Below are 11,507 nucleotides of genomic sequence, written 5' to 3'. Positions count from 1 at the left end.
AATGGGGTGAGATATGTACATTTTAGGGATGATGTGTTTAATTTAATAAACTTTTAGTTAATTCATGAATATTAAATCGGTACCTTTGGCCTCGGCACAGTCCTCTTCTACTGCTTAAATAAGATAAGTTGTAACAACATCCTGAGGAAGCGTATAACTCATCTCACCACATTTACCCAAATTACCACACTGTAATAGCAGACAATTTGACTTATCTGCTAGAAATGCAATTTCACAGAGATAACGAATACACACAGTTGACATTGTCTGCATTTGTTCATAACAACATAATGAGGTTTATGTGTGCATTTATCTTACGTCACATGTTGCTCCAAAATTATACAAAAACTGATCATTAAATCATTTCCTGTCAGAGTTTGGAATCTTTCTCAAGTCGGCTACATTGGTTTCTTGGAGACAGCATGCAATTTAAAGACTGCATCACAATGAAACGTCAACGTGTGTTTGATTCGAGCTGGGTAAACTACACTTCCCATGATGCCTTTCGGCCTGGCCACCGTAAACACAGAAGGCGGAAACAAAAGAGCTCTCATAAATGCACAAACCGTAAACCGGCTGCCGGGCAAGGAAATGAACTACAATTACTGATCGTGACACTCTATCCAAATTGAAACGAATAAAGTCACACGAAGTTTGTTGAAGTTCGGCTACACCAGTCAACATGGCACTGAAGAGAATAAATAAGGTAACTGACTAGCTTGCTAGCGGCAGATAAATGGACCATCGAAGGCTAATGATTAGACAAAGTTGCTGTTGCTACTGTTTCCTCGCTTTCCCCGCATTTCAACAACTTCGGCGGGACTCAGTAACGGTTTTACCAACAATATGATTGTTGACACTTCCATAAATAAACCAGGCAGAGAATGACAACTTCAAAGTTTCAGGTTAGCTTGCTAAGCTAAGCACAATTGAGACATACCTGCAAGCGTTCCTGTTGGACCACTTTTGCTAGCAAAGTTGAAAATCAAGCTTTAGGTATCTCCTGTCAACAACAATTAGCTATATTTTGGAAACTGTATAGTGGTATGTAAACGACTACAAGCTGGTTTTACTAGTCTCGTATTACAATAAACATATGTACAATTAAGTAACTGCTGTGTTTATGTAAACCTGAAATTGCCAATAAGTGACGTCAAGCAGACCTTTATTAAGAAACTGAAACGATGCAGATATCAGAACATTTCCTGGAACCATCAATGAACAACAATTAACTGCTAAAAACTAATTAGTGAACTGCAGGATGTGTTTTGTTCAGTAGTAACTGTCGTAGGCAGCGTAATTAAATTAAATTAAATGAAAGTCAAATACTCAAGTGAATGAGTGACAGCAGCTTTTCTGTTTTGTTGAGCAGGAGCTGCAGGACCTGCAGAGAGACCCTCCAGCACAATGTTCTGCTGGACCTGTGAGCGATGACTGTGAGTAAACACATTTCAGTTCATTTTTCACAATGATGCAGATCATTGGCAAGGGTAATAGTCATTTTATTTGTTTGTTATTTGTCATATGCAAAGAGAAAAAAAAAAGGGCTGAATTCTTTGCTCACTGATTGAGCTGTGACATCTCATATTCCATCTTGCGTGCTGTAAAGGCTAGGTCACATTCTCAGTCTTATGACGGAGGTATTCAACTTCAGATGTTCCACCGGATTATCAGATTTATTTTGGTTGGTCGGAGTAAGGCCAGCATAGCCACTTACAGGTTTCTTCTGCTTTTATATTTGTCTCTTCCTTTTTGATTTCAGTGTTTCATTGGCAGGCCACAATAATGGGTCCGGTGAGTAGGTTTTTAATTTTTCTTAACTGGGCTGTGACACATTTCAATTCCTCATGCATCACTTTAATATAATACTTATAATGTCTAAGCAGTTGTGCAATTTCTCACATATCCTGTCAGGGGGACAGTCCTTACCAAGGAGGTGTTTTCTTCCTCACCATTCATTTCCCCACCGACTACCCCTTCAAGCCACCAAAGGTGAGATGCATTGATCATTTTAAATTCACATTTAATACCAAAATGGTGAAGTCCCATTGCTTATCTTGGCAAAAATGATTTTGTGTTGTTTATCTTTGTTTTTTTTTTTAGATAAGTAGCTGTTAGCATAATTCGTCCTCCTGACAAACAAGCATATAAATTGTTAAAAACGTGACTGCAATTCCTAAATAACTACGATGAGCAATATTCATGCTGTAATATACTGACAGGTAGCCTACATACGCCCTCTAGTGGCCAAAGTAAATATTGCCACAGTGCAGAGAGCAAACAAGAAAATAACATTGTCTTGGCTCCTGGCAATGGTCGTTAAAGTCACATCAAACCTTAATAATATACAGAAAAAAGAGCTGGGTGATTAGGTGAGAAAATATTTGAGGATGCGCAAGTAGAACGAGGTGCAAGGTTCCATTTTGTCTTGCACTTGCTGTGGAACTTAACATTCCCTGCCGAGTCTCTTGTCAGTGCAGAGACATAGTAACTAATAATATGATCTTCTCTTCTCCAGGTAGCGTTTACAACAAAGATTTATCACCCAAATATCAACAGCAATGGGAGTATTTGCCTGGACATTCTACGGTCGCAGTGGTCTCCTGCGCTAACTGTGTCAAAAGGTAGGTTTGGAGTTTTCGCTTCATGTTGTGACCAACGAGATATAAATATATATATATATTGTTTTTTGACTTTTTCAGTGCTATTGTCCATATGTTCTTTGCTGTGTGATCCAAACCCGGATGACCCTTTAGTTCCAGATATAGCACAGATGTACAAGAATGACAAAGACAAGTTAGTACGCACATCCAAAGTCTGCCATTTTGGATGTTTGTGGAACTTAATGTTTCCTCCTCTTCTCTCTCTTCAGATACAACAAAGTAGCAAAAGAATGGACCCAAAAGTATGCCATGTAACAAAAACAGTTGCATTATAAACATATTTTTTTCCTTTATTTTTTTTTTTAAAAAGTCACAAAACACTGTAAAATATAGTAAGGAATTGAATAACCTCCAATCAACAATATTCAATGACATTTATCTCATCGTGAGGCTCATAGCTGAAAGTAAAGCAGCGTGTTTTGGTGCTTTTTAGTCATTTTGAATTCTCCTTTAAAACCAGCTATTAGAAACCGCTATGTAGCATTCTTGTCATTTGATTAAAAAAATAAATATATATATAAAAAAGCTGCCATTCAGGCACAAGGAGGAATGCCAAATTTGCTTTTCTAAACTTGACTGTATTTCTAAAAATTATAATGGACACTTTTTTTTATTTCCTCTAACAGCATAACTTGAACGTAGTTTCATTTTGTTTTACTTCCTGTATGCTGAATGGAATAATGAACAGGTACTGTCTCCCTAAACATCAAAAGCAGTTTTGAAATCATCTCATTGTTTTCTTGTTCTTTACAGTATTTTAAAAAGTATACTTATTTTACTAATCTGGGAAAATCATTGTAAAGCTGCCATTTTAAAAAAGTGGCTTGTCTCCTCGAGAATTACTGAATTTTTTTTTGGTTATTATTCAAACATAAGAAATCAGAATTTTAGTTCAGTCTTAAGGGGTGTACCTGAATTGTTTTGACACTTAGATTGATTTGATTCATCTAAACTCCAGAAAGTGTGAAAATCTTTTTATGTTGTTGTTGTTCCTGTACAAATTCTCACGTTTGACGCCTACATGGCAAATTTTGTACTAAAATAAAGAATGGTACAGTCCAGTTCCAACTGTTTTGCTTTAATAGCTTTCTTGAAATCTTTTTCCCCTCTTTGAAAATGAAAATTAGTGTAAAAATAAAAGCTTTGCTGTTCAGAAAAATAATAAATATATATATATATTATCGACGATCAATTAATTCAGGTCAAGACGCTCGTCCCGGTCACATGACATGTTTCCCCAGTCGAGTCCGCAAAGTTAGCAAAAATGAGTAAGATTTTATTTTGAAAAATATTTAAAAAATTGGGGATTCCCTCCTAATTACATCCGTCGGCGCACCTGTGTCTCTTGACCCAGGTGAATTCACGTCAAGACGCTTGTCCCGGTCCCGTCCCGAAGCTAGCAAAAATGAGTAAGAAAAAGAGATGTTTGGAAAGCTTCTTTGGGAAAACTGGATTCAAATCAAGGCAGAATATCCCGAGCTCGCCACAAAAGCACTAAAAACACTGTTTCCCTTTCCAACGGGATTTTCTCCGGCTACCAAAACAAAGCTACGAAGCAGATACTTCATGGTGAGTTTTTGTTTTTATGCCAGTCGTATTAATCGTATTTATATATTTATTATACATTTATTTATATAAAAGCCGGTCCGTGAAAATATTGTTTGACATGTAATCGGTCCGTGGCGCGAAAAAGGTTGGGGACCGCTTATAGAGAGCACAACTGAATTAATAAAATGTAAAATGGAAGGATTTAGAACCATGATACCTTTAAACATGACACATTTAAAGTCATTTTATTTCATTACAACCAAGAAAAATAACTAGAACGAACATAAGTGGTGAGTTGGAGCATCAAGGCTCAAATTTATAATCAACAGGAGGAAAGAAAACTGACAACTACAATGTATTCAGCCAGACAGGCACCCATTGACAAAAAAAAAAAAAGGTTTTATTTAGCAAAATTAAACACTTTAGGTGGTATGATTGCTCAAGCGTTCTCATTTTCTCAGGTGTCATATTGTATCATAAAAAAATATTTTTCACATTTAAGGCTACAGTCCCAGCACCAAAGGCAACATTTCATTCAACTCACCAGGCAGCTTTTGATAAAGATAAACCGCGACAGTATTTATGATTTTTCCTTTATAATACCACAGTGGCATTTATTTATCCTTTTGGAATACACCACAAAACAAAAAAGATATATGGTGGCCTGTAGTAATGCAAAGTGGCGTTGGAATCATACATATTTAGTAATTTGATCTTACTATGTTTAAGCTAGACTGTAAATAGCTTCAAGTGTCCCATCATTTTACACACGACACTAAAGCAACACAATATAACCAAATTAAATGTCCCTAAAAAGAACAAATGCCACCTAAAAAAATACTCGAGACCAGTATTTAAAGTTTCCCCCATCCTTCACAATAAGCAAAAATATTTTGTGTCCATTTTGCACATAAATTGCATTTTTTTGAAATTGAGCTAGTATATATTGATCTTATTATATGCATGAAATTTCATATTTATATATTATAAATGCAGACTAAAAATCTGGTGATTGCGGAGGCCACGTGATGCAAAAAGAAAAGCAGCATGGTAAGAGATAATCATTAAGAAGTGCTCGTTTGCCCAACATAGAGCAAGGAACCATTTTTGGTAATACATGAAACTATATTATATTAAATTTAAGCCACAGCCCAAAACAAAAGAGTAGAAAATTGTAATTTCTTCCAGCCAATTAAAGAAAGGTCATAATGGAAAAACAAAATAAATTCTGAAAGTCACAACAATGATGTAGTAAAAGAGAAAAAGTCTTATACACTGCCACATGAATTATATAAAAAAAAAAAAAAAATTCAAGCTTATAGACTGTATGAAACCTGGCATTTGAACAGGAGGGGGGGTGTAGAGTTTTGAGAGCCGCTGTATATAGCCACTATTTATGTATAAGTATGCATATATACAATATGTATGCATATTAATGTCCAACATGTGTATGTTTATATGTATCCATTAGTAGTTTGGATGTAAATGTTCAGTAAGCATTATATACATGTCATCCGCCTGCACAATTGCAAATCAATTTCTTGACATTTAAAAACAAATAATTTCAGGAAAATGAAGACTTGGTGGGCAGCACAGTGAGCTAGTGGTTAGCACATCCGCCTCACAGTTGGAATGGGAGCTCCAGCCATCCTGTGTTGGTTTTCTCCGGACACTTCCTCCCAGGTAATTGAAAACTCCAGATTTGTGTAAATCTGAGTGTGAATCATTGTTTATGTAGGACACAGTTAGTCCAGGATATATAGAAGTCAGCTTGGATAGGCTCGATTTGCTTCCATTGTGTGCTTTATAGATTGAATTTACAAAAATACTGACAAATGTAAACTGCGCATCGACCTGATAAAAGCCAGTGAGGAACATTTGAATGCAAATGTGTATTAAAAAAAAAAAAGAGTCAGTTTAAAGGCACCAATACTGCTGCCCAGGTTAGAGACGGCGGACAAGTTGCGGTCAGAGTTTGAGGCATGGATGTTTGTTGAATACCTGACCATTATGAAAATACATTTGCGCCAAAGAGAGATAGTGGATAGGATGCATCCCCCCGTTCAGGACTGCTGGCTGCTCCACTGGTTGGCCATGGGCCTACGCAGAAGCTCCTCCACATGTCGGGCTACATCCATGGTATCCTCCAAGTCAAAGTCTCCCTCTGCATCCAACATGGCATCCCCCCTGAGAGGACAACAGCAGATGGCACATTTAAAATGGAGCTACTTTTTTTTATTCAGAGATGTGTTTGTAAAATAAGTGTACATGCTCACTCACATTGTGTGGTAGGCGGCAAAATTGTTGGGATTAACCACAGAGGGAGAAGATGACTGGTCCATGAATGTGGGAGTTGTTCCGCTAGGTTCAGGATTCGGGGTTGTGAATCTGTCAAAATGAAATGTGGACTTTAATAGATATGTCAAAAAAAATAATCATTTGGCATTCCATCGATGACTCACTCTGGTACAACTTGTTTGATCTGCGGTTTCACGTAGCCATCCACTGCTTTTGCTGGTCAAATGAATAAGGATGAATTTGATTCAATATTTCAATCAATTCTGTATTTTTTTATTTCACATGATACGTTGAAATACATACAGAGAGGTGGTGTGTAGTACTTTGCAAAGACCTCATCCTTGGGTCGGTCGGGATAGAGAAACAGGAGATGGTTCAGATCGCTGATGCGGTCTGCCAAGGAACGAATGGAGAAATCCTTGGTGGTATAAGGCAACAAATTCCATACCAGCCTTTCACCTGTTCACCCATAGGAACAACATACAATTAGATTCCAACACTTGCTGAAAAAGATCAAACAATTTAAGTGTCATTGGACTTGGTAATGTAGATGGTAAAAAAAAAAAAAAGTACATTATATAATCCATAATATGATCTAATGATGTGCAGTTGATTCAGTACCTGCTTTGTTGGGATTCTCTGCAACCCACGCAATGGTGATGCCACCAATTTCTGAGTCACTGAAGCGTAGGAGAAATGTCCCATTAGGTTTGGACATGAGCATATCCTGTGCCTGCTGTTTGTTAACAAACCCCAGGATGGCCCTGCAATCATTCAAAATGACATTTTAATAGAAGTTTTAAGTCATCAAGTGGAACGTGCTGATTATTATTTGCATTTTTGGTTCTACGACAGTTCATCATGAAGTCTGACTGCTGCAACAACAAGGACAAAACATGAATTACCCATCATTCCAATGAGGCTTGAGATGTTTCTTCATAAGTTCCATGACTCCATCGAACCACTGCCAAAAGGTGAAGTTGCGTCCAGGTAGGCTTTCCTGTTCAAAAGAGTCAAGTTGATGCTTTTTTTTTTTCTTCTACGACTATAAAGAGTATTTTTGTCGCTGGCTTCATTCACCCTGTTAAACTGGGCCCAAGATATGCTCATGTTGCGGTATTCCTCTGGGTTGTTACTTGTACTCGTGAAAGCTTTCTGTGCCAGGAAAACCAGATTATTCTCGGACAGGCCACGCTCACTGTGCATTTCCGCCTGGTACTTCATATCAAGGGCCTCACAGAGCTGGCTCCAGAGTACCTTATCTGGTACAATGAATGGAACCCTGCCCTGAAGAGACAAGAATCAAATCATTCATGGAAATATTTCACTTGATTAAGTCTGCCGTATCCAACTCACTGGTTCGGCAAAGGCGTTGTCCCAAAGTACTGTTGCTGTGGCGTTGTTGTCCTGACTCCCATGGACTATCACGACCACGGGTAGTGATAACGTCTGCAGGTCAAAGCAATCTTACATTAGAAATATGATTTATAACCAATTTAGTTATCACATTGAAATTGAAGATTGCTCTTACTTTAACATGGAAGACCAGTTCATTGCCTCCAATGCTGAACTGTGATTCGAACAGAACTGTGAACTTTTCCTCAGTCACTGACTCGGCACCTCGACGATCCGAACGCTTGATTCGCTTCAGGGACTGAACGCAGAAATAAATTGATACATTTATAAAAATAAAAACATCAGCATTTTGTTTGAATGTTTCCTACCATGTTTCTGAAGTGTGCACTAAGAGCTCCCGTGGCCTGCTGATACTCCATCACGCAGTTGTTGTTAAGGATTTCACCGCTGCTTTCGCTACCAAATGTGGAGGTGGAAAAAAAATGAAAGAACTTGACATTTAATATCATTTTCCATGATTTAACAAAGCAGAGAGCAAGAAGGTCTGGCTTCTTCTCCTTCACCTGTGTGTGCTTTCGTTCTTGAGTAGCGCTTTGGCCTGTTGCTCACTCACGATGGAAGCCTTGACTTGAGGCGGATTCATGTGAACGTTGAGCTTTCCGCCCACCAAGAGTCGTACGGTGGCAGCAAACTTGGTGTGGGTTCTTAACACCTGGGGCGGTTGCTTCTCAATGATGAAGGTGCTAAAACCAAGGAGGACATATTAACATGAAGAGCAACATCCATAACCGTTTGCATGACTATATGACTTGGATTAATAGCGAGGGATCTTAGACTGAGGTTTTATTTTCACCTAGTAACCAAGGCAGAGATGATATCGGTGATGTCTGAATTGAGTTTGCTCAGTAACTCTTCCATGGGGCCCGGTAGAGGAAGCTGCTGAGTGAGATGTTCGCAGCGTCGAATCTGTTGTCGGTTGGTCCAGATCAGATCTGCCAGCTTTTCGCACCTAAGAAATAATAATACATGAAATCATGTCAAAAAGCCTCCATCCTGAATGCATACCAGGACTGGAGAATATCGAGTCCTCCCTCATGAGGACCTCCATTTCCAGCTAACTGCTGCCTCCTCTTCCACTGGATGAGCTCCTCGTCTAGGATCAAAGTCTGCTGTTTCCTCAGAAGGGTTAGGGTCTTTTGGTGTTGTTCTGACAGGTCCTGCAAACGCACCATGAGACGCACTTGTATCAATGTACTTTAGATATTTGGAAAATGTATGTTGTGAAAAGGAATGTCACCATTGCTTAAACATTTACTCAAGTATGCTGTTGAAACCGGAGCCAGCGTAAAACACGAGTTATTGTTCTACAGGCAAGACTGGCACTGGAAAATAATATTCTAGGAGTTAAAGCCAAACAGTGGCAGGGTTGTTACTTCCTTTCTTGACCAAGATTTGCCACCTCTGTTGAAACTAGCAAAGAAATGATATTGGCTATTCATACAAGCCTATATTTCTGCAAGGTGCTAGCCTCTCTGGCGAGCCAGGCCTCAACAGTGGTCCTCTTGCTTTGGAGTGCGCTTTCCCGTTGGGTGCGCTCAGCTGGAGGCAGCGAGCTCAGACTGCTCAGCTGGGCTGACCAAATTAGAGCCAGGGGGGAAAAAAAAAGTATTTGACCATCATTGATTCGGGGAATAGCTGCTCTTTGTTTCCTTAAGAGCATTTCCAAATAATACATTTGTTGATGGAGTGCATACCCTGCAGGCGCAGGTTTTCCTGGTACTGGATGATGAAGTACTCCTGGCTGTGCTGCAGCTTCCTCAACTCATTCTCAGTCTCCTGCGTGGCTAATCGGAGCTCTTCGAAGGTCTGATCGATCTGCTGATGGCGCTGGGAGAGGCTGTCTATGACCTGCCCCCCACTCACACAATTTGCCTTAGCGCAAAAAAATAAATAAATGAGGAATTGAGAATTGTTGAATGCCAAACACCTCCACAGGAAGGTGACCAGTTGCAATTTTATTTATTTGATACCAAGTCGCTTCGATACTTACATTTAAGGCTTCCTGAAGCAATCGCTTCTCGGAGCACAGGATGTGTTTGATGCAGCGCACTAGCTCCAAAGGACAGCGGTCGTATGTGCTCTGCATTTAAAATCAAACAGTGATTTACAATCCATTTTGATGCTGGTCATAAAACATGCTAGGTTTACCTTTAGCTGTGTTGCATAGTGTCCTAGCTTGATCTTAAGAAGAAAGCCATCCTCTCCCCCCTGAAGCTGGGCTTTCTTCTGAAGCTCTGCCACCAAGTTGTCCAGCAAACGCTTGGCTTTGGCTTCCTCTGCTGGGTTGCCCAACTCCACCGAATCCCTTTAATGAATGGCACAAATGGGAGAACTCAAATCGATATGAATTTATGATTATGAATGTAGTTATTTGGTGATTTATATGGCACGGCCAGCATGGTCACAGCTCCATGATCCATGTAGCTATGGCATGGAGCTTTGTGTTTGAAACAGAAAGTGAAATTACCAGAGTTGGCTCTCAATCCACTGGGCCAAGTAGTGGCGCACCTCAATGGGAAAATGCTGGCCATAGAGTGCCTGCATCTGATGTAATGCATCACCCTGAAGCTGCTGGGCTTGGATCCACATTGCCATGGTGCTCCTGTGGAAGAGGGGGAAGGGGACACAGGAAAAGCATGAGGGGGCGTGCTTGCAAAGCAAAACAGAGTCTTTTCATTTATGTTTGACACGCATGCATGTCCTGATGCTTTTTAATGCACATCTTAAATGGTAACAGTTTATTGTTGACTGGACCACTCGGATTTTAAAGCTATATTTCTTATGAAACTTGGCTTTTTCGTTCAATTCACACAGCAGATTCTTATTGGTCTGCTTGCTATTAAGTTGATCGAATGTTTTAGTTTGCTAACGATGGTCTTAGTGCACATCCAGGGATCAGGGATTGCCACGTAGTGAAATACATTGAATTATTTTCCCATATATTGTTGCACCGATAAACCCATCCATTGAATAGTGGGGCGATATTGAGTTTTTTTTCCTCCCCTTTATTTTAACTTGGGTGGGACTTGAGCGTGCGCTGTGCTAACTAGCTAAAGTATGCTATCATCTTCGCTAGCATCGTCGAGCTCAGTCACACAGTTGTCAAGTTAGAGAATGCAATTGAAACTTCAACTCCCCTAACGCCACATGCTTACTTGTATAGTTGCGGATCAAGCTCACCTTTTAAAGGCTGCAGAACAGCTCACAGACACACCATGGATAGATAAGTGGCGGACGGACAACACGTAAACACAACTTTAAACGTCACCGCTGTTGACATTCGCGCAACATTCTGCGATGCCAGCTGTTGCTGCAACGAGACGTCAAGAGTCGATAATAGGATCAGCTTCCGTTTCTGGTTTTCAAAATAAAAGAAACACGCTCTTGAATGGCTTTATTTAAAAAAATAATTATTGATTGTAATTAATTATTGACATTTATGACGGGAATCCACTTTAATTTATTGCGTTTTAGTTCCACTCCTAGCTCTGCCTCTCAGCAAAACTCCACAAATCACATGAAGCAGTGTTTCCCAGCCTTTATTGAACCAAGGCAAATATTTCACTACTTACTTGCAAAAGT

General features: G+C 39.5%; 2 protein-coding genes across 2 annotated transcripts; one reads left to right on the top strand and one right to left on the bottom strand.

Moving 5' to 3' along the window:
• Window positions 1–500: 500 nt before the first annotated feature.
• On the top strand, window positions 501–3,724 carry LOC125991787 (ubiquitin-conjugating enzyme E2 D3). Its single transcript, XM_049760189.2, has 7 exons — window positions 501–706; window positions 1,373–1,436; window positions 1,763–1,794; window positions 1,915–1,992; window positions 2,519–2,624; window positions 2,703–2,796; window positions 2,873–3,724. Exons 1-7 carry the CDS (start codon window positions 683–685, stop codon window positions 2,916–2,918), a joined length of 444 nt encoding a protein of 147 aa, XP_049616146.1. The 5' UTR covers window positions 501–682; the 3' UTR covers window positions 2,919–3,724.
• Window positions 3,725–4,502: 778 nt separating this feature from the next.
• On the bottom strand, window positions 4,503–11,269 carry LOC125991783 (signal transducer and activator of transcription 5B). Its single transcript, XM_049760185.2, has 19 exons — window positions 11,106–11,269; window positions 10,393–10,527; window positions 10,074–10,230; window positions 9,916–10,005; window positions 9,620–9,797; window positions 9,367–9,497; window positions 8,931–9,082; window positions 8,719–8,874; window positions 8,429–8,608; window positions 8,234–8,321; window positions 8,041–8,163; window positions 7,866–7,958; window positions 7,590–7,796; window positions 7,415–7,509; window positions 7,131–7,273; window positions 6,813–6,968; window positions 6,674–6,725; window positions 6,492–6,599; window positions 4,503–6,398 (listed from the first exon to the last, which is right to left on the bottom strand). The coding sequence occupies exons 2-19, from the start codon at window positions 10,518–10,520 to the stop codon at window positions 6,275–6,277; spliced, it is 2,361 nt and encodes a 786-aa protein (XP_049616142.1). The 5' UTR covers window positions 10,521–10,527; window positions 11,106–11,269; the 3' UTR covers window positions 4,503–6,274.
• Window positions 11,270–11,507: the final 238 nt, after the last annotated feature.

The sequence above is a fragment of the Syngnathus scovelli genome, chromosome 21, assembly GCF_024217435.2.
Source record: "Syngnathus scovelli strain Florida chromosome 21, RoL_Ssco_1.2, whole genome shotgun sequence".
NCBI lineage: Eukaryota > Metazoa > Chordata > Actinopteri > Syngnathiformes > Syngnathidae > Syngnathus > Syngnathus scovelli.
Note: the sequence above shows the minus strand (reverse complement) of the source record. Positions and strands in the feature narration are given on the sequence as shown.

Coding starts and splice junctions, on each gene's coding strand:
- LOC125991787 (XM_049760189.2), top strand. CDS start 683: ATGGCACTGAAGAGAATAAATAAG. Junction 1,437..1,762: donor TGGACCTGTGAGCGATGACT/GTGAGTAAACAC, acceptor TTTTGATTTCAG/TGTTTCATTGGCAGGCCACA. Junction 1,795..1,914: donor AGGCCACAATAATGGGTCCG/GTGAGTAGGTTT, acceptor ATATCCTGTCAG/GGGGACAGTCCTTACCAAGG.
- LOC125991783 (XM_049760185.2), bottom strand. CDS start 10,520: ATGGCAATGTGGATCCAAGCCCAGCAGCTTCAGGGTGATGCATTACAT. Junction 10,006..10,073: donor ACTATGCAACACAGCTAAAG/GTAAACCTAGCA, acceptor TTTTAAATGCAG/AGCACATACGACCGCTGTCC. Junction 8,164..8,233: donor GTGCACACTTCAGAAACATG/GTAGGAAACATT, acceptor TTCTGCGTTCAG/TCCCTGAAGCGAATCAAGCG.